Here is a 21,141-nt window from a genome sequence, read left to right on the forward strand (position 1 = left end):
TCAATGCTTTTAGTAAAGTTTTTAAATTGTTTGTTTGTTTGTCTAAATGTATATATACATACCTATTTATGTTGTGTGAAACCTATATTTGTATCTCGTGAATAAATGATTAGGGATTTGTGTTTTGTGTACATACGTGAATTGCTATGTACGTGACATTTATTTGGTTCAAAGGATCAAGATGGAGATCAAGACACAACAAGAACGGTACTGGTGGCGTTGAAAAGATGAATAACGTCTACTGAATTACTGTTGCTACCGTAATCCAGACTACTGTCAATGGGCATGCTGGGCCATTGCAATCGGAGTGTCATTAGTGTTGCAAGATAGTACACTCAAAGGTACGTAACCTAGTTTATTTTGATCCGAGACATATTTTGAAAACAGATTTAGAATCCTCATGACGTCAGCTTTCTAACCATATTAAAAATTTTTAGACCGAATGCGGAAAAGTGTGATGTTAACGTGTGCTGTTGATCAATGCCGTACCGTCTGATGAAATAAATGTTACCTGATTAGACATATAAAACACCCAGTCCAAAAAACACATTTATTTCCAACAAAAAATCCTTGAAAAACTTCAATACTTAATAACTTGAGCATTCAGTCGTCGCAAGTTTCTCCACACTTCCACTGAAAAACCATTCATATATTTCAAATCGCAGTTTTATTTTATTTTTTTTTAATCTCACCACTCCGTTGGTAATTGTACAGCAAACATGGAAAGTTTGCGGGAGTTCGAACGCAGTTTTGGTTGGTCTGGCAGTATGGGCGTGGCCAATGGCGGTCTGGAATAAATTAATTGGGAAATATGTCAAAGAGTGCGTCTAAGGTGCGCCAGATTGTTCAAAGGTGTAAAAACGCTGGTACTATATGAAAACGCGTCTAAGGTGCGCCAGACACTCAAAAGCCGTAAAATCATTGTACAATCTAGTGAGAAGCAGTATCTGAAAACGCGTCTAAATTGCGCCAGTAGCTTCTGGCCTCTGTCTGTTTGTCTGTCTGTCCTCCCTCACCACAACTTACATGACCAACAACCACCCCTTCCTCAGATTTTCATAAGCATTGTTATCAGAGACAGGTGAAGGGTAATTATGAGAGAAATTAGGTATAGGTTTATATCAGACTTGTCAAAAATCGGGCCGGCCCGGGCCGGGCCAAAATTTTTCCTGATTTCAAAAAATGGGAACCCGTTTTTACCAAATTTTATTTGAAATTTTTCGAAAAAATAGAGTAAAAATGCCTTAATTATCATACATATTCACATTTTTCCTAAAATTTCCAAAAAAAAATCAAAAACTCAACATGTTTCAAAAGAGCCTGGCCGGGCCGGGCCGGGCCGGGCCGAGATTTTTCCTGAGTTTGGCCCGCCGGGCCGGGCCGGGCCGGGCCGGGCCAAAATTTTTCCTGACTTCGTGACAAGTCTGGTTTATATAGTAACCATATCTTGAAGGGCGGCGGATGTTTCAATTGTTTTTTTTTTGGTTTCAAAACATGAGATTTTTCCCCAATTTTCTCCCCTTATCACCATCAATATACAAAATATTTACCTAGTTAGACAGCGGATGTTTTTGTTTTTCTCTATCAAAACATGTTCTTACCAAACGCTAAATTGAAACATCCGCTCCGTTCAAGATAAGGTCACTATAAAAACCTTTTCCTTCATAATTACCCTTCACCCCGGTCTCCATCTACTAATCACAGAATGCTCATGAAAATTGTGTTCGCTATTCTTGCTCTTCTTATGGTCACAGCTTTGGCTGCTCCAATCACTGCCGAGGAAGAGGTGGTTGTTGGTCATGTAAGTTGCGGGAAGGGGATCAGGACAGACAGACAAACATACAGATAGACAGAAATTAGAAACTGGCGCATTTTAGACGCGTTTTTAGATTGTGCAGTGATTTAACGGCTTTTTGAGTGTCCAGCCCACCTTAGCCGTGTCTGACAGTATAACCTCATTTTTATTTGATTTTCTGGTTTTTTAATTGTCTGACGCACCTTAGGCGCGTTTTTAAGCATCTCAAGTTGTTCAAACTACTCGATTCGGTTTCTTTGAGTTTTTAGGCTGGCGCACCTTAAGCGCGTTTTCAAACAAGGTTATTTCTGACTTAATGGTTTTACTATCTTTACGAACCTTTTAATGTCTGACGTACCTTAGACGCGTTTTCATGTAGTACCAGCGTTTTTATATCTTTTTGACTTTCTGACGCGCTCTTCGACATATTTTCCAACTAATTTATTCCGGACCGCCATTGGCCACGCCCAAACTGCCAGACCAACCAAAACTGTGTTCGTCCTACCACCCAGTTGTCATGTCTGTTGTAAAGTTATCGGGGGAAAGGTGAGAATTTTTAATGAAAAATGAAATAGGGATTTGAAAAATATTTTCAGTTCGAGTGTGGACAAGTTTGTTGCTGAATACTCAATAATGGATTTTTTTGGGGTTTTTTTGAATAAATGTGTTTTTTTTTCGTAGTGTGTGTCTAAAATGTCTAATCAATTAACATTTATTTCATTAGGAGATATGACATTGATCAACAGCACACGTTAACAGCACACTTTTCCGCATTCGGTCTGAAAAATTTTGATATGGTTAGAAAGCTGACGTCATGAGGATTCTGAATCTGGTTTTCAAATTTGTCTCGGATTAAAATAAACTAAGTTACGTACCTTTGAGTTTTCTCTCTTGCAACACCAATGTGGGTTCTTACACAATTGCAATGGCTCAGCATGTTTACTGACAGTAGTCTGGAATACGGTAGCTACAGTAAGCAAGTAGGCGTGACTTACTTTTCCGACGTCTCCGATAATTGGAACTCCAAAAACTGAAGAGGCCATGAAGAGAGACGCCAGAACCGTGAAGAGAATGAAGAATTTCATTTTTCAGATTGTTCTCTTATTGCAGCCGTTGTCATTTTATATGTATCCCATTCCATATCTTATCTCTCTGTTTTTGAATGTTTTAAATGTCACTCAAAAATAAAAAAATATAGGTGTAACATAACAATTGGAGTGAATTTCAGATCACGTCATTTTTTATTAGTCATCATCAGAGATTGGTTTGGATAACAAAACATGATATTAGCTCGGTACAGTTCATACAACTGCGCTCTACCGAAATGCCCTTAAAAATTTCTTGTTTTCTCTGAGTCTCTCAATGTTTCACACAATTTCATTCGGCCTCGGTAGAGCGCGGTTGAAAGAAGCGTGCCGTGCTAATATGTAATCTCAATAACCCTAGACGACCGACATCCTCCCCATCCATATTCCATCCGCGTTTTAAATGTGGACGCATTATGGACCATATGTGGATCCATATTCAATATGGGCGCATATGGACCCACACTGGATCCATCGCGCTTTACTTGAGTCGGTTAGAGCGTGGGTCTAATAAGTCCAAGGTCGCAGGTTCGACCCCTGCTGGCGGCAAACTCTTTTTTCTTTTCTTTTTTTTCCAAATTTAATTTTTGGATGTCCTTGTGTTTTGTGAACTCATAAAGCCCTGTTTATTTTCTTATACGTAATACATAAGAATAATCACAAAAATCCAAATAATTCCAGCTTCCTTCATCGAATTTCCGCTCGCTTCCAATGCAGCTGCCGATGGTTTCTCTTCGATTTGATTCAGATTCTTGGATTCAGATTGTGCAGTTTTGTAGTCACCCCTGTAGAAAATGGAAAGAAGTTGATCATTACAACTTTTATCCCTCTTGAGATAACTCACTCTGCACAAATTCCAACCCATTGGCACACCTCTTCAAGATGCTCCTTGAAACCATGAATAATCAATTTCTCATACTTGACATCTGAGAAAACAAAATTTTTTAAATGATTATCAATTAATTAGCTCACATTCAATAGTCAGTCCGAAAGCCGTTTCTTTATAATTTTGCAAAATCGTAATTGGATTCGAAATTGCTCCTCCAAAAATCGGATGCACATCAATTGGATAAGCTGGTTGAGGGCCCTCTCGGTCCATTTTCTGGATAAAATCGTCTTTCATGCAGTACTCGGTCCGTTTCCCTTGAGTACATTCAGCCATCTGCAATTCGGCCATATATAAAGGACAAAAATGATAACTCACTTCTTCTCCTACTTCAACGATTCCGTCACGACCGCTGATTGATCGAGACATTTCTTCAACTATCTTGAATTTGATAAAACTATCCGATTGTCCTTTATATGTTTCGCGATCTGAAAAAAAACTTGCTTATTTGTAAATAAAATTTATTTTTCTGGCAAAAAATTAAAAAGCAAAAAAGAATTTGCCGCCAGCAGGGGTCGAACCTGCGACCTTGGGCTTATTAGACCCACGCTCTAACCGACTGAGCTATGGCGGCTGCGAGCGGAAGGGCAAGGAGGGCGTATAGGAAAGTGGGGGTTTTTGAGATGGAGTGGGAGAAGTTAGGTATAGAGCCCGAATTTCAAACGGTTATAACTCCTCTTAAAATGAGCCTTTAGAAAATCTGAGGACAGAATTAGATAGGGAATTTTCTCAGCTTTCAGATTATATATACATCAATGTTAAAATTAAAAACCGGTTGAAACGCGCTTAAATATACCTGCAAAACAAATAGGAACTCGTTCCAAGTCCTTCTCCAATTCCACAACAATAATTCCGCTCAGTGGGCTGCAAGATCCAAAGAAGAACACCTTATCCGAAATCACACCGGTCACATCATTCGGGAATTCAACAACACGGCTTTTCGACCATGGAGTCATTCTGAAAGAAAGCAACGTATTTTCCACCTAAAATCTATTTGACCTACGCGAAATTACAACTGGCCATACTATCCGGTCCCATTTCTTGTAAATGATTCTTTGAGAATACGACGTGGCGAGAGGAAATCAGAACACCTAGGTACTCGTCGTATACTTTGCCATCAATGACCAGGCGGCCTATCCATGAGTCCTTTGGAGAAGAACCACCGCTGGAAAAAATTAATAATCTGACTCCACTACTTGAAAACAAAAAACTTACGGGCTTCCACACTCCACGAGACGCTTCTCATTCTCTTGTTTTGTCAATTTTTTGAACGCTGGATTTTTGGCTTGAGCAAGGATCACGACGCAGATGGAGAAGATTAGAGAGACCTTCATTTCGTCTACAGAGGGAATAACTGGAAACTGTTGAAGTGGTGTGGATTGGAGTAGAGATAAGATCTAGACACGTGGTATGGGCGGGGCCAAATAAAAAGTTATCTGATGGTCAAGCGAAACTTTTTTGGTTAGGTTAATGTCACGGTGTTATATTTAAAAAATGTGTAACTGTGGATCACGTTGGTTTGGAATTTTGAAAACAAGGTAATCGTAAATCGACACTCGGTAAATGCACACCTCATAACTTTCTCAAATTGACACCAATTGAAAAAAATTATTGTGATCAGTAGGTTAGCAGCAACGTTTTAAAGTGGAATTTCACAAAATTTCTCAAAAAATCGCTTTCAAAACGTGACACAATACAAAAAAACGTTATTTACAAAATTCTCGAAGGTCACCCACGTGGATTCTTCACTCAATACGTGTCCCCATAATTAGTCCCAATTTTTACCATCGATGAAGAACAGAATCAATATGAAAATGTTGCATATCTATCTATTTTGGGTCATGATAACCATCGTTCAAGCCAGGTTGGAACCAAACACATTCAAGAAACTGACGATGAAAGAAAATGAGGAACGACTTGAAAAGTGTGGAATTGGGTAGGTTCTTTATTTAAAATTTAAAATTTTCGTGTATTTTTTTGATGTTTTTTCGAAATGTTTTCAGAACTCTCGACTCTTGGATCGGTCGTTTCATCAAAGATAAAGTTCCTGACCCAGATATTCTTGGTGTCCTTATTTCTTCTCGCCACGTTATGTTCTCCTACAGCCCATTCCCTCATTGGCTAGAAGTACAGCGTTGTCACCCGTATTTTATGTACGTGTTTAAGAAAACAATGTTTCCGATTTACTCTATTTAACTCAATTCTAGGGAGAATTTCGGCGATAAGCTACCAACATTTCAAATCCAGTTCCCGAAAGACAAGGGTACAATCACTGAAAATGTTTGTGATTTCAGAATGTATCTAAAAAAATAAGCTTTCTTGCAGATTGAGACGATCGGAAGATGCTTTCCATTGAAATCTGGAATAGCTATAGCAGAACTGAACTCCGATGTTAAAAACACAGTACCTATCTGTTTTCCTGGTGAGTCGAGGCGGAGTTTCTTACAAGGGAACCTCAAGGGGTCGCAAGTTTGGTATCGTTCCACTTGCCGCTGCCGCTGACGAGCAAAAAACGAAAATTTGGGATATGACTATTCAAGCTGTACTTAATACCTGGTAGCAATTTGGAACGATTCCAAACTTGTGACCCCTTGAGGTTCTCTTGTTAGATTTCTGCTAGTAGTTTTATATATGATCTGAAAGCTGAGAAAATTCCCTATTTGACCATGTCCTCAGATTTTACCTAGGTGTATTTAGAGAGAAGTTATAACAGTATGAAATTCAGGCTCTATGTCTTACTTCCTCCCACTCCTTCTCAAAAAACCCTCACTTTCCTATACGCCCTCCATGCCCCCCACCGCTCGCAGCCGCCATAGCTCAGTCGGTTAGAGCGTGGGTCTAATAAGCCCAAGGTCGCAGGTTCGACCCCTGCTGGCGGCAAACTTTTTTTGCTTTTTTTGTTTGATAAGTTTTATTTTTTCAGCTCTGAACCTGAACGGGTCTAACTACACGTTAAGCTGGATGAAATATGGAAAAAATGGGACATCATTCAACGCTCTTAGAGCGAATGTGAGATTCTCAATGTGAGGTGATTTTCTGAAAAATACATTTTTAGGTGGTCAATTGTTCCATAACAACCGAAAAAGAGGACCAAAGAAAAGAACACTGCTTCAAACCTATCGGTGATATGAAGCTATTAGATGCGCCTCTGAGCAAAGGAAAGCCAATTTCCATCCCAATGGTTTTGAAAGTGGACAAGAAGAAGGAAACGGTTGCTGGGATGGCATATAATTGTATGTTCCAGGGGAGAAAGTAGAAAAAAATTATTCTGAAAATATACTTTTTCGTTTTAAGGGACGGGTGAACAACTTCTTGTTTACAATTTCATAGACGCAACTCAATACGTGTGTGACTTGGTTGGTATTTGTGAGAAGTGAGTTGGTTTATTTTAGAAAACTATTATTGGATTTTCAAATAAGTACTTATGAAATTCAGAGGCCAACACCCGACTGACCCGCCGACTACTTCGACCACTCCCACCACAACAGAACCACCACCACCACCAACAACTCCAACAACCCGGCCACCACCAACTACTTATTATGTTCCAGCGATTCAGGAAGATGAGGAGATGAGGAGTTTCGAGATTCCATACGACAGAAAAGTTGTGAAGAGAGGAAGTGCGAAGATTCAGATGATATGGATTCTGTTAATTGGTCTTGTTTTGTATTAATTAGTTATAAAAGTATTTGGTTTTTGTAAATGAGATTTTCGAATTCAGCATGGGAACGAGTTTTCGCGTTTTTCAACATACTTGTAGTTTAAAATTGGGAGTGTTATATATAGTCTGAAAGCTGAGAAAATTCCCTATCAAACGCAATCCTTAGATTTTTCATAGGTAGATTTAAAAAGGAGTTATAACAGTTTGAAGTTCGGGCTCAATGCATGACTTCCTCCCACTCCCGCGCAAAAATAATCACTCTCCTGTACGCCCTCCATACCCTTCCGTTCCCAGCCGCCATAGCTCAGTCGGTTAGAGCGTGGGTCTAATAAGCCCAAGGTCGCAGGTTCGACCCCTGCTGGCGGCAAATATTTTTTTCTTTTTTTAAACACTTGTTTTTCAGCTTCACTATGTCCAGATGTCCCTATTGCTATACATACATTCCCATCTCCTCACCACGCCTAATAAAAACTTGAAACGTTTCTTCCAATTTCCGTTTTCGAACTCATCGTATATATTGGAGCACGCCCTTTAATTTCCCCTTCTTCTTTCTCTGCCATTTCTCTCCTTCTCTTTGTTTTAAAAAAGATGGAAAGGGGGTTTTCACGCTCTGATGATCTCATTGTTCACCTTTTTCAAATTGTTTTACAAAGAGTGGTCGGAGACCGGAGACCTTTTCCATCCCAATTTTTGAGTGCTCTTTATTCTATAGCACTTTTTCGAAAAAAAGAAGAAGTAAAGAGAAAGTTTTTTTGTTGATTTGTAGAGTTTTGTTTTGTGTGTCAGGGTGTCCGAATGCCCAGTGTCCTCACACCACCGATTTATAGTAAAAGTATGATTTCGAAAAAATGAAACTATGAGCATTTTTTGAAATTCTTACGGTGTCTGTCTGTATTTTTATAAATTTATGAAATTCGCAGAATCCAGATGGTTCTCTGTGTGTCTGTTTGTGTGTTCGGATGTCCGTATGTCCATTACCATAACATACTTGTCAAGGCCCGAGAGCCCTTCAAAACATGAGCCTTTTTTTTGAAATTTGTTTTTGAAAATTTCCCGATTTTTCATCGAAAATGTTAACATTTGAATGATTGTCGAAAATTTGACTTTTTCGCGAAATAAATTCAAAATTTTCAAAAAAATTCGAAAAAATTTAAGTTTTGGCGCCAAATACCTGAGCCTACCCAAGCTAGATTTCTTCTATCTTCAGCTTATAAAGTCTATCTGTGTGTCCAAATGCCCGGATGTCCATCATTTTTATCTCTAGTTTTAATTTCTTCATGCCCCCTATAAAGTGGCAAAGGTACTCCCCTACCAATCAAACAGCCAGGGTTCAATTCCACCCACCGCCTAACTTTTTTGTTTTTTGTTTTAAATTGTTTTTGACCATTTTTTTTGGGATGTCCGACCCCAAAAACATAGGGAAGTGACGTGACCAATAAAAAAAAAGAAAAAAAAGTGAACAGCATATTACTTTGAAATGCAAAACTTTTTGAGTCACCTTGTGTTATTTTTTGGTTATGACTTTGCACATTTAGCACAAAAACCATATATAGAAAAAATAATAAAATTTTGAGGTGTGTACTCCTTTTGGACAATTTTTTAAGGATCCAGATCTCTTTTCTCCCATTGACTTCCCCTGAAAATGTCAAAACAAATTTATACTTCAAAAAGGGGGGCTAGTAGCTAGTGAGCCCAGAGCCCATGCCAAAAACCAATTCGGCTAATTGAACTCGACTCCTCGAGCGAGCTTTCTCCAATTCCATTTGGTGACGACGAGACTAAAAATTGATCGCCTTTTTTTGCGCCTTTCGTTTTTCAGATATTGGTTTTTTTTGGATTTTTTCGGGAAGGGATGTCATGTTGTAGATTTTAAAATAATAGTAATGGAAAATGTCGTCGGCGCACCCAAAAAACCGTTAAAACTATACTGAGAAGACGCAGAGAAACGAGACACTCTAGGTGTCTACGTCTCTCTGAAGAGTCGCGTGGCTTTAAACGTTTGTATCTCAAAAGGTATAATAGCTAGTAAAAAGTTGTCAACTCCAATAATGCAGAAAATGTTAAGGGCTACATTTTTGTAGTTGACAACTTTTAGGTGGCTATCCAGACTGGGGAAATATCGTGCTTTGAAGTCAAACGGCGCTATAGATCTAGCTTCTCCGCGTCTCTTCCTTTTCGCCTGTTTGTAATAATACCTATCTAACGTAATTAAACATATAGAATTTTGAAATTTAAAAATCCAATTAATTTTGCTGTCGGAAATCCAAAAAATACGAAAAAAAAATGAATAGAGACGCAGAGAAACGAGACACTCTAGGTATCTCCGCCTCTTTGAAAAGTCCCGCGGTTTTGAACGCATGTATCTCAAAAACTATAATAGCTAGTAAAAAGTTTTCCACTACAAAACTGTAGTGAATTTTAAGAGCTACATTTTTGTAGTTGACAATTTTTTGAAAACTATTAAGACTGGGGAGATATAAGCGTTTGAAGTGCGCGCAGCGTATCTGATTTCTCTGCGTTTCTCCCTCTTTTTTGGTTTCAGAATGGTTTTTTGTAAAATTTGAGTCATTTTTAAACAATTTTAAATTAAGAATCTGATTTCTAATTTTACAAAATGAAAAACACTTTTATTTTCGAAATTTTTAATGGCCCTATTTTTATTCCTTGAGCATAGTACAAGTAGTATACGCAAAATATTCTCATTTTTGCGACGTATGAGCACAGGTAAACCCCTGGGGAACACAAATGGAACCGCGCGGTAGCGTATATGAGGCCGATTTGGAACTCCACGTGAAAATACTTATCCATATGAAAAGTTTAAAAGCTCATAACTCGGCTCTCATAGACGTTTAGCAGGTTTTGACTGCAGAAATAGACTCCCCGTGGTCGAAAGTACCTATAACAAAATTTATAGATCCTTTGAAAGTGCCGTCTCAAAAGACTCCCCCTTGTTAGATTTACCGCTTCTAAATGTACCTATGTCTATAATTTCCAGGAAATACCCTTAAGCCACACAATTGTTTTCCTGATGTCAGCCACAATAATAAACTGCTCTTCCTTCATTTTCTCTAAAAAAGTGGGGAATGAATAGAGAGATGGGTCACTAAAGTCATCCCTTCCTCCCCCCCCAGCTACCCTTAATATTCTCTGTTTGTTCTTTTTCTTCCTTTATTTCCTTCTTCTTCTCATTCGTCTTCTCATCTTTTCATAGGAGAGACAAAGAAATTTCTGGAAAATTTGAAAACTGGAGGGATATAGAGAAGGGAGGGGGGTTAATGAGTGGTATCTTTAATAGCTGTGTCATTTTAGTATTGTTCTTTGGGAAATTTTTGAAAAAACTATAGAAATTCAGAAATTTGAGATTCTAAAACTGAAAAAATGGGAAAAAATCTAGAAGTTTCCATACTTTTAAAGTGTTTTTCTTATTATAAATACTGTATGACTATCTGTATGTCTGTCTGTGTGTTCATCTATCCAGATGTCCACTATTCCAATTTGCGAAGTCAATCCTTATCGCTCACTAACATTACTTAAAGCTAGTGTATCTCGGACGTCCAAACATCCATCTGTGTGTCTGTCTGTGTGTCCCTCAATCCAGATCCGGATGTCCGGATGTCCAATGTCTGTATGTCACAATGTTTGTCCAGATGTCCATATACCTTTTAAAATTCTTTCAAACATTTTTTCTGGAAGTTTTTTTTTTTGCAAAAATTGTGTTTTTTTCCTTAAATCGAATTTTCTGAACTTCATTTTATCTTTTTTGTTATCTTGTTCCATGTCTATATCGTTCTAAAATATATATGATTTCATTTTTTTTGACATTTTTTAGGCCACCCAAAATTTTTTATTTTTTGGATTTAAAAAAAATAGTTTTTGAACTTACGCACTTCCGACTTCCATGACCCTTAGAACAAACATGTGAGCGTAGTAAGATCACATAAATTAAATATGTGAGAAAAAAGAGCACAAAGTATGTTCAAGGTGAATAAAAAAAGGCAATTAAAAATTACGAAAAAATTTTCTTTTTAGATAATTTTTTCTTTTTTCTAAAATAATTTTTGCGTTAAAAATCAAATGTTTTAGTTAAAATTGTTAAAAAGTATCTATATTTCACAGAAAAAAACCAAAAACTTTGAAACCAAAAGAGACAGAGAGAGGGAGACGCAGAGAAACCAGACACTCTCGCTTCTCTGCGTCTCTCATTGCTAGCTGGGCGCACTTCAAACGCTTATATCTCCCCAGTCATGATAGTTACAAAAAAGTTGTCAACTACAAAAATGCTCTTAAAATTCTCTACATTTTTGTTGTTGATAATTTTTTGATAGCTATTGTAGCTTTCGAAATATAGCGTTTTGAAGTTGAACACCCACTATAACAAACAGTCTCACTTCCCCTCTCTCATAGCCAAAAACTTTTTTAAGATTTTGCTGAAAATTGGTATATAGACTAAATAAAGCACACTGAATTCAAAAATTTAAATTTCAGATTGATCTGAATCAGGTAAATATAAGATTTACCAACAAAAAAAATTTCTTTTTTTCTCTCACTCTGAAACATTCAATCATTCGTCACCTCCCAGACCTCAAAACCCGTCAACATTCTTTCGTTTTCTATTTTAGTGTCCCATGAGGATTCCATGATTTCCAATATCCTTCGCCATTTTTTGGGGCATTTTTTAGGGGGTCGGGTACTCTCTCATCTCTATCTATACCCGAGAAAAAGAAAAAACGAGAAACCAACAAAAAAAAAGAATAATGGAATCTCTTGTGTTGCCTTTCAACACTTTCTTAGCATTTTTTTTTCAGATTTTCTATATACATTTTTCAGAATGCTTCCCTACATAATCCTGTCAATCCTTATCCGGTTAGGCTCGGCACTTGGAGCTGGTGGTAAAGTGCTCGAGAAGTATGGGAAGCAAGTGCAGTAAGCATGGCTTTTACTTCTGTTTTATTCTCTTCATCCCCTTAAAAAACCAATAGCGAAAGCGCAGAGAAACGAGAGTGTCTTGCTTCTCTGCGTCTCTTTCCTCCTCACTCTCAGCTTGAAACGGTTGTATCTCAAAAGTGTGAATAGCTAGAAAAAAGTTGTTAACTAATAAAATATAGAGAATTTTAAGCGCTACATTTTTGTAGTTGATTACTTTTGTCTTGCTATTTACACTCATGACGTATAACGGTTATAAGAGAGCGTACTATAAAATGAGAGAGTAGGGGGGAGGAGAGAGCGTAGAGAAACGAGGTGTCTAGTTTCTCTGCGTCTCGTCTCTCTTACTCTTTCAACCATTTTGACAGTTGATCCTTCAAATGTTTGTCAAGATTATTTTCGCTAAAAATCGGCTAAAATAGGATTTTACAAAAAAAATATTTGTAAATTGTTTTCTAAGCTTTTCCTATTTTGCTATTATCTGACTATGAGTTTTATGCGATTTTCGATTTTCGCTTCAAATTTTAAGTTTTTTCCTCAATTTCCCAACTTTTTTGCAAAGCAACGCCAAAGACGCAGAGAAAACAGACACTCTCTCTTCTCTGCGTCTCTCCATGCTAGCTGCGCGCACTTCAAACGCTTATATCTCCTCAGTCTTGATAGTTATCAAAAAGTTGTCAACTACAAAAATGTAGCACTTGAAATTCTCTACATTTTTTTAGTTGAAAACTTTTTGATAGCTGTTTTGCTTTTTGAGATATTTCAATTTAATTTGGTTAAATTTATTTTACTTCAAAAAACCCGATTTTGCTAACACATTTTCAGATTATCTCCACCAACAACGTCATCCTATCAAGAATGGTTTGACTCGAATCGAGTGCATAGTACTAGAAATAACACGAATATCGAGGATTTTAAGACGCAATTGAGGAGGTCGTTGGGTGAGTTTTTATGCTTAGCTAGCCTCTAGACGCCGTATCTCCTTCAAATAAACAGCTATCAAGAAATTGTCAACTACTAAGTTGTAGCCCTTGAAATTCTCTACAACTTTGTAATTGTCAACTTTTTTATAGCTATTCCAGGTTTTAAGAAATAAAAGGTATTATAGAAAATAATATTTCAGAAAACACAACCGCCGCTTATAACGCAACTTTTATGCAACAACTCGTTGAAGAAAGACAGCAATTTCTGGAGAAACTGAATGAAGGTAAGCAAAGCTGCTCTAATAATTTAATCCATAATTAGCGAATTCTCAGTAGAGCGCGTTTCCAACCTTTCCCTTTTTTTCATTTTTTTTTCAATCCCCCACCTCACCGAGCGCCGCCCTCCCCTCTCCTTTGTCTACCCCCCTTGCCCTCCCTCTCCGTCGTGCAGTCATGTCCGAGTGGTTAAGGAGTTTGACTCGAAATCAAATGGGCTCTGCCCGCGTAGGTTCGAATCCTGCTGACTGCGAATCCTTTTTGTTTTCTTTTTTATTGATAGTAAAGGGGTTGGATATTGATTATAAAGATAAATTAAATACTTTTTTGACTTCCAGGCCAGTTCATAAACGACCAGAGGCGACTGGTAGAGGAGTTATTGGACCCAAATTATTATGAGAAAACAGTCCACCCAAGAAGAGATTATACGAGGCCGACAAGGGTGAATTTGAGTATGAGCTTGTATCAAATATTGGACGTGGTAAGTCAGCTGAAAATACGCTCTACCGAACAGACAGTTTTCCAGGACGAACATATGCAAAGTATCGAAGTGAATGTCTGGATGGTTCAGCACTGGTACGACGAGTTTTTAGATTGGAATCCTGCGGATTACGGTATGATTAACCGGACCATAGTGCCATATCATCAAATATGGATTCCGGATACTTATCTTTATAATAGGTATAATAGGCACATCGCCCAAATTTAATAAAAAAATACATTTTAAAAATTTTCAGCGAAGAACTTGAACAGAAAAAGACAGAGTCTCTGATGAATGCTCAGCTTGAAACGGGTCATTGGGATCAGAAACAAACGGGAGCCAAGGTCCAATTGATGTTCCCTGCGATATACAAGTTATCTTGTCGAATGGATGTTAGATGGTTCCCGTATGATAGGCAGAATTGCACATTTATCATTTCTAGTTGGACACATGATAAGGCAAGTTCATTCTAATTGTGAGAAAAAGATACAAAAAAGAAAGAAAAATACCTTAATTTTACTTTCTACGATTCGCAATTACAATTACAAAAAGAAACAAAAAATAAAAAAGATTTACGCAGTCAGCAGGATTCGAACCTACGCGGGCAGAGCCCAATTGATTTCTAGTCAATCTCCTTAACCACTCGGACATGACTGCACACCGGAGAGAGCGGCGGGAGGGCGTAAACAAGAGTGGGGGAATGCGAGGCGGCGGCGGCCTGCCGCAGAGAAGAGGAGGAATGGAGGAATGTTGCAAACGCGCTCTATGGAGAATTTTATATAAATAGAGCGATTTTGCCATTTATCGTGGATTTTAATTGAATTTTTCGAAAATTCCAGCAAACCATCGACTACTGGCCGCTAAGTTCCACGGTAAACTTGGGAAATATGGCGAGAAACGACGAGTGGGAAGTGATAAGTTTCGAATTCGTGAGAGTCGAAGAGTCATTCAAGTGTTGTGCTGCTCCGTGGGTGATGTTATACGCTCATCTGGTGATACGAAGGAAACCGTTGTATTATATGATTAATTTGGTGATTCCCACATCGATTATCACGATTGTAGCGGTGACCGGGTTCTTTACGCCGACAAGCTCGAGTAGTGAGAGGGATGAGAAGTTGTGAGTTTTTTTGAATACAAGAAGAAGGGAGAGACGCAGAGATATCAGAGAAATCAGACACTCTCGCTTCTCTGCGCCTCTGCTCGCGCACTCTCTGCTAGATGCCCACTACCCACTTCAAACGCCTATATCTCCCCAGTCTTGATAGCTATCAAAAAGTTTTTGGCTACAAAAATGTAGTTCTTGAAATTCTCTACATTTTACTTGTTGAAAACATTTTGATAGGTATTATAGCTTTGGAGATACAATCGGTTCAAGCCACGCGACTCTTCTGAGAGGCGTAGACACCTAGAGTGTCTCGTTTCTCTGCGTCTCTCAACTCATTTTTTTCAGATATTTGGGTATCAATACCCTTCTCACAATGTCTGTAATGATGCTTATGGTTTGTAATCAAATGCCATCAACGAGTACCTACGTGCCACTGATGAGTGAGTTTTTTTTGTTGAAAAATTTTTCGCAGAGAAAAAAAACTTTTTTGAATGGAATTTTTTGGAATTTTTTGATATTACCAATGTCCTTGATCCCTTTAATTCCCTAAAACCTGTAAAATATTCCAGGTTGGTACTATATCGGCATAATTATGGTGATAGTGGTGGGCACGTTCCTGGCAACCGGTGTCCTCGCGATTCATGGACAGAAACATTATAATAAACCGATTTCTGATCGGATAAGGAGGTTGATTTATAATCCGTTTGTCGAGTTTTTTATATTGAGGTAAGTCATTAGTAGAAGTGGGGAGACGCAGAGAGACGAGAGCGTCTCACTTCTCTGCGCTCTCTTTTCTTGTTCTTTAACTTTGAAACGTTGTATCTCAAAAGTTATAATAGCTAGCACAAAATAATCAACTATGAAGTTATAGAAAATTTTAAAAACTACTTTTTTGTAGTTGACAACTTTTTTGTAGCTGTCGAGGCTAGTGAGATATAAGAGATGGAAATATAAGGTGTAGAAGAAAAAGGGGAGAGACGCAGATTAAGCGAGGGTGTCTTGTTTCTCTGCGTCTCTCTATATTTTTTTTGAAGTGTTGCTGGAATTAGTGTCAAAAACGGGAAATTGGTGAATTCAAGGTATTAACTGACGAAAAAATTCAGAAGGAAGAAATTGTTTTCAAGAAGAGAGACGCAGAGAAACACGCAGGTCGGTTAGTCTGCGCCCTAAAACTGTAACTTACATTCAAACGACTATAACTCAAAAACTTGGACATTTACAAAAAAGTTGTCAACCGCAAAAATGTAGCCTTTGAAGTTTGCTATATTTTTTTAACAAATTGTGTTTTGATAGGCAAATTAGTTAATGAGAAAAATTGGGTCAAAGTTTGTACTTTATAACGCTTGGTTTCGGAACGGTTGCTGACTTTCCACGTGTATAATTTACTAAATATAATTGTTATCAAAAAGTTACTGAATGCATAAATTATCAACATGAAATTTGCAATATTTCACTAGTTGACAACTTTTTTCTAGCACTTTTCAATTTTGAGAAACAGTGCTTCAAAATTTCTGAAAAAAATGTAAAAATTTTTTTTTAATTCAATATTTTCAGCCCTCCAACGTCTCTAATCGATTTATGGACGGAATTCGGTGTAATCTCCGAACAGCGACATTCAACTAACCTGGATCCTCTACTAATTCAGAATATGGATCCAATTACAGCAGTGAGTCATTTTTCAGATCTACTATTCCCATACTTGCAACGGGCCGGGCCGGGCCGATTTGAGAATTTTCACCGGCCCGGCCCGGCCCGGCCCGGCCCGGCCCGGTCGGCCCGGGTCACAGTACAAAAATTTGAAAATTTGAATTTTTTTGAAATTTTTTTGATTTTTTCGCAAAAAAGTCGAATTTTCGACAATGTTTTTACATCTCGATAAAACTCAAGTGTACATAGGATTTTTGACTATTTTTGATGAAAATTTCAAAAAATTTCGAAAAATTTTGTGAAAAAATTGTGCTCATTTTTTGACTCCGGGCCGATATTTTGCAAGTCTGACTATTCCTCCATTCCCCCATCTATCTCTGTCGCTTCGTTATCCCCCATTTGTCTCGTCTTTCAGTTGCTTGTCTCATTTTCAGAAAGATTTTCAGAAAGACCCTCAACACTTCTTCGGCTCCATTTCCTCCCAAATGTGTGATCTACAATCGACTTATAGCTACACGGCGAGACTGGCGACGATCACAAGACAGTATACTCAACATGTAATAATAGTTTTCAATCCCTTAGTTTCCCTTATTTTGTGTTAGAATATATATAGAATAGACGAAGAATTGGTGCTTCTTTGAAAAAAACGAGCGAGAGAGAGAGTGAGAGAGACGCAGACGACGCGTGTGAAGCCTGAGGCGCCGGCCGTTCCATATGAACGCCCTCCGCCACCACTCTTGGTCGTGCAGTTATGTCCGAGTGGTTAAGGAGATTGACTTGAAATCAATTGGGCTCTGCCCGCGTAGGTTCGAGTCCTGCTAACTGCGTTACGTTTTTTCTTTTTTTGGTTTTTTGTAGTTGTAATTGCGGGTCCTAGAAATGAAAATTAAGGAACTTTTTTGACTTTCTAGGAAGAAAAAATGAAAAAGGTTATTTTTAGTTAATTTTATGTTTTGTTACTAATGTTTTGTTACTAACACAGCGTCACCATCAATAAGTTTTTTTTAAGTTTTTGAGTGAAATTATTAGTTTTTTTTTTATTACAAAACCCCACCTTTTCTAACAATTCACACGGTTTGAACCGCTCGCCAAAAACAAATTAAAAATTAAATTAAATTCCAGGCCAAAATGAAAGCGCTTCGAAAAAATCAATACCGGATGAGTATGGATACGAGTCAGGCGAGGAGTGTCAAGAAGCAGAAGATGCAGAGGAGGTGAGATTTTTTATTTACGAGAATTAGTGTAGATTTACGAGGTTTTTTTAATGTGAGAAAAAAAACTAAAAAATTTTCCAAAAAATTTTTTTAACAAAATTATTTTTTCAAAATTTTTTCAAATTTTCCAGATGTTCCCTGGAATGGGAATTCCTGGCCAACGTGCTCGACAGAATCCTACTTACCGTATTCTGTGGGTTTACATTCGCTGTATTTGTGATTCTCATCGGTTTCGACTCACTTTTCACAGTTCATACGAAAGCCGCGCCGAAGACTATGTAGTTGTCCCGCTGTATCTCTGGAGCGTATAGAGATAGAAAAAAGTTGTCAATTAATAAAATGTAGAGAATAAAATCTGCTACATTTTTGTACTTGGCCATATTTTTATAGCAGTAAGAGGTAGGGAGATAAAACGCGTTGAAGGTAAAATAATTATTGTTGGTTTGAAGCACTGCCTTTTATTGCTATAAAAATATGGTCAACTATAAAAAGGTAACAAATTTTATTTTCTACACTTATTTAATTACCAATTTCCTTCTAACAATCAGCCCTCCCCTTGATATCTTGTTTATCTGTTTATCACCCCGATCACTCACACACCAAATCACATTTCTTATCATATTACCCTTGTCTCCATATTTTTTTGTTTCGAATTATCACGAATGTTTTCTTTTTTTCATGTGTCCTATGTTTTCTGGAATAAATTGGAATTAGAATGATAAATGTTTGATAGGAAAAATATAAAAATATAAACAACTAGAAACCAAGAAATCAGAAAATTGAAAGTACGTAGGCTACAACAAAAACAATATATACGGTATCCAGACATGGGGACAGATCGACAGACAGATTGTAAAAAGGGTATTGATACCCAAATACCTAAAACATGTGAGTTAAGAGACGCAGAGAAACGAGACACTCTAGGTGTCAACGTCTCTCTGGATAGCCCCCTGGTTTTCAACGCTTGTATCTCAAAAGCTATGATAGCTATCAAAAAGTTGTCAACTAATAAAATGTGGAAAATTTCAAGAGCTACATTTTTGTAGTTAATAATTTTTCGATAGCTATCAAGACTGGGGAGATATAACCGTTTGAATAGCTAGCAAGGAGAGTGCGCGCGGAGAGACGCAGAGAAGCGAGAGTGTCTGATTCTCTGGGTCTCTCTCTTTTTTGGTTATATAGCGGTTTTTTGTGAAATAACGATGAAAACCTATCTTACTTATGGGTTTCAGTAATTTTAAGGATTTTTCGAGAATTTTTTATTCAAAATTGCAAAAAAGTTTTCGGAAAATGTAAATTTCAGAACTTTGACCTCGTTTTTCTCGAATACCAGACCTCGACGGCAAAAACTGGATATATTTGAAATCAGCGTGGTTTCAGCTTTCCAATGATATAGGTCACGTTAGATAACTTCAGATTGATTCTATGACCTTTCCTAGAGCTTCATTTTTATAGTTGACTGTTTTTTGATGCATATCTCAAAAGTGGGCGGACCTATCGAAAAACGGTCAACTACAAAAATAAAACTCAAGTTATGATCTACACAACCAATATACTTTTGGGTAACTTAGGATTGGTTAGTGTACGAAGACAAGTGCCCAAAGTGAGGTATACTGTAGAAATGATATTAACCGTTGGGTTTGTGCAATTTTTTTCATATTTTTCAACTTTTTTAAAAATAAATTACAGACTTTTATAGATCATCTTCAAAGCTATCCGTTCAGTTAAGATTGCCGTCGTGGGACATAGGAAATCCAATTTTTGTAATTGAAACACCTTCAAAATCTGCGACACTTTTAAAGTTACAGCAGTTTTTTTGCGTGTCCTATAGTACCTAGTGACTATTGTGGCTTCTTTGTCTTCCTCTTCCCCTCAAAAAGTGTTCAATGACTTCACTATATTTTGTAGTCTCCCCCTGCAAAACAATGAACTTTTCCTCTTTTCCTCTTGATCACAATCCGGCAAATGAACTATGTAGTCCCCTTCTATCACAATTTCACATGAAACACATCAACCATCTCGTGAACGAGAGACCGATGATGTCGTCGACTGATCGACACCGATCAAATTGTCGCGTTAGGCTCCGCCCACTGAATAGAGGAGACAAAAAGGGAAGGGTTGCTTCCATTCATAACAACAAACCATGCTGAGACTCTCTTTTCTATCTATTTTTCTTATTCTATGTTTATTGATTATTGGAAGTCAGGGATTCACGTTGTACAGAGCGCAAAAGCCTAATCGTCATTCTGGATCTGATAGGTAAGGGTTTGATGAATAAAATTGGAAAAAAAATTCCAGTTGACCAAAAAACTATTCGATCGCATCAGTATTTATTTGTTTGCCCACCTTTTACCCACTTAAATATCTCAAAAAAACTCGAAAAATGAGTTGAGACACTCTAGATGTCTGCGCCTCTCTGAAGAGTCGCGTGGCTTTAAACATATGTATCTCAAAAGCTGCAATAGCTATCAGAAAAATGTCAACTAGTAAAATATAGAGAATTTTAAGAGCTACATTTTTGTTGTTGACGACTTTTTTCTAGCTATTAAAACTGGGGAGATATGAGCGTTTGAAGTGAGCAGTGGGCAGCTAGCAGAGTGTACGAGCGGAGAGACGCAGAGAAGCGAGAGTGTCTGGTTTCTCTGCGTCTCTCGAAGCCGCATGTTTTTTAAGTTTGTGGTAATATTACAAACATTACACAACTTTAAATAATCCATTTTCTATGGTTCGCCAAATTTCGGTCACACTGGACGTACTGTACGATTCTGAATTACTCATTTTTATAAAAACTGTTATATCTCAAAATCTGCAAAAGCTATCAGAAAGTTGTCAACTACAAAATCATAGCCCATAAAATTCTCTACATTTTTGTAGTTGACAACTTTTTGATAACTATCAAGAATGGTGAGATATAAGCGTTTGAAGTGCGCAGCTAGCAAGGTGAGACGCACAGAAGCCAGGCACTCTAACTTCTCTGAGTCTCTCTCACCCGCATGTTAAAGATAGGGTATGTATTGAAATTCATAAATAAGATCGTTATTTGATAAAAAAAAACCGCTTTGAAACCAAAAAAGAGAGAGAGAGACGCAGAGAAGCCAGACACTCTAGCTTCTCTGCGTCTCTCCTTGCTAGCTGCGCATTTCAA

The 21,141-nt window shown here is 37.6% G+C and overlaps 3 protein-coding genes across 3 annotated transcripts; 2 read left to right on the forward strand and 1 right to left on the reverse strand.

Moving 5' to 3' along the window:
* Positions 1-3,514: 3,514 nt before the first annotated feature.
* Positions 3,515-5,100, reverse strand: GCK72_011650 (uncharacterized protein; the record flags this gene model as incomplete). The annotated part of the gene is made up of 7 exons (XM_053728592.1): positions 3,515-3,665; positions 3,725-3,806; positions 3,853-4,042; positions 4,085-4,194; positions 4,563-4,723; positions 4,770-4,931; positions 4,982-5,100. The coding sequence occupies 7 exons, from the start codon at positions 5,098-5,100 to the stop codon at positions 3,515-3,517; spliced, it is 975 nt and encodes a 324-aa protein (XP_053588169.1).
* A 507-nt stretch (positions 5,101-5,607) lies between these two features.
* On the forward strand, positions 5,608-7,439 carry GCK72_011651 (uncharacterized protein; the record flags this gene model as incomplete). Its single annotated transcript, XM_053728593.1, has 8 exons — positions 5,608-5,702; positions 5,770-5,919; positions 5,974-6,046; positions 6,092-6,188; positions 6,690-6,775; positions 6,822-6,999; positions 7,061-7,139; positions 7,202-7,439. 8 exons carry the CDS (start codon positions 5,608-5,610, stop codon positions 7,437-7,439), a joined length of 996 nt encoding a protein of 331 aa, XP_053588170.1.
* Positions 7,440-12,255: 4,816 nt separating this feature from the next.
* GCK72_011652 (uncharacterized protein) lies at positions 12,256-18,278 on the forward strand (the record flags this gene model as incomplete). Its single annotated transcript, XM_053728594.1, has 12 exons — positions 12,256-12,350; positions 13,176-13,291; positions 13,474-13,557; positions 13,888-14,030; positions 14,076-14,230; positions 14,287-14,422; positions 14,870-15,147; positions 15,481-15,575; positions 15,705-15,861; positions 16,690-16,801; positions 17,905-17,996; positions 18,128-18,278. The coding sequence occupies 12 exons, from the start codon at positions 12,256-12,258 to the stop codon at positions 18,276-18,278; spliced, it is 1,614 nt and encodes a 537-aa protein (XP_053588171.1).
* Positions 18,279-21,141: the final 2,863 nt, after the last annotated feature.

This window comes from Caenorhabditis remanei, chromosome III (genome assembly GCF_010183535.1).
Source record: "Caenorhabditis remanei strain PX506 chromosome III, whole genome shotgun sequence".
Classification (NCBI taxonomy): Eukaryota; Metazoa; Nematoda; class Chromadorea; order Rhabditida; family Rhabditidae; genus Caenorhabditis; species Caenorhabditis remanei.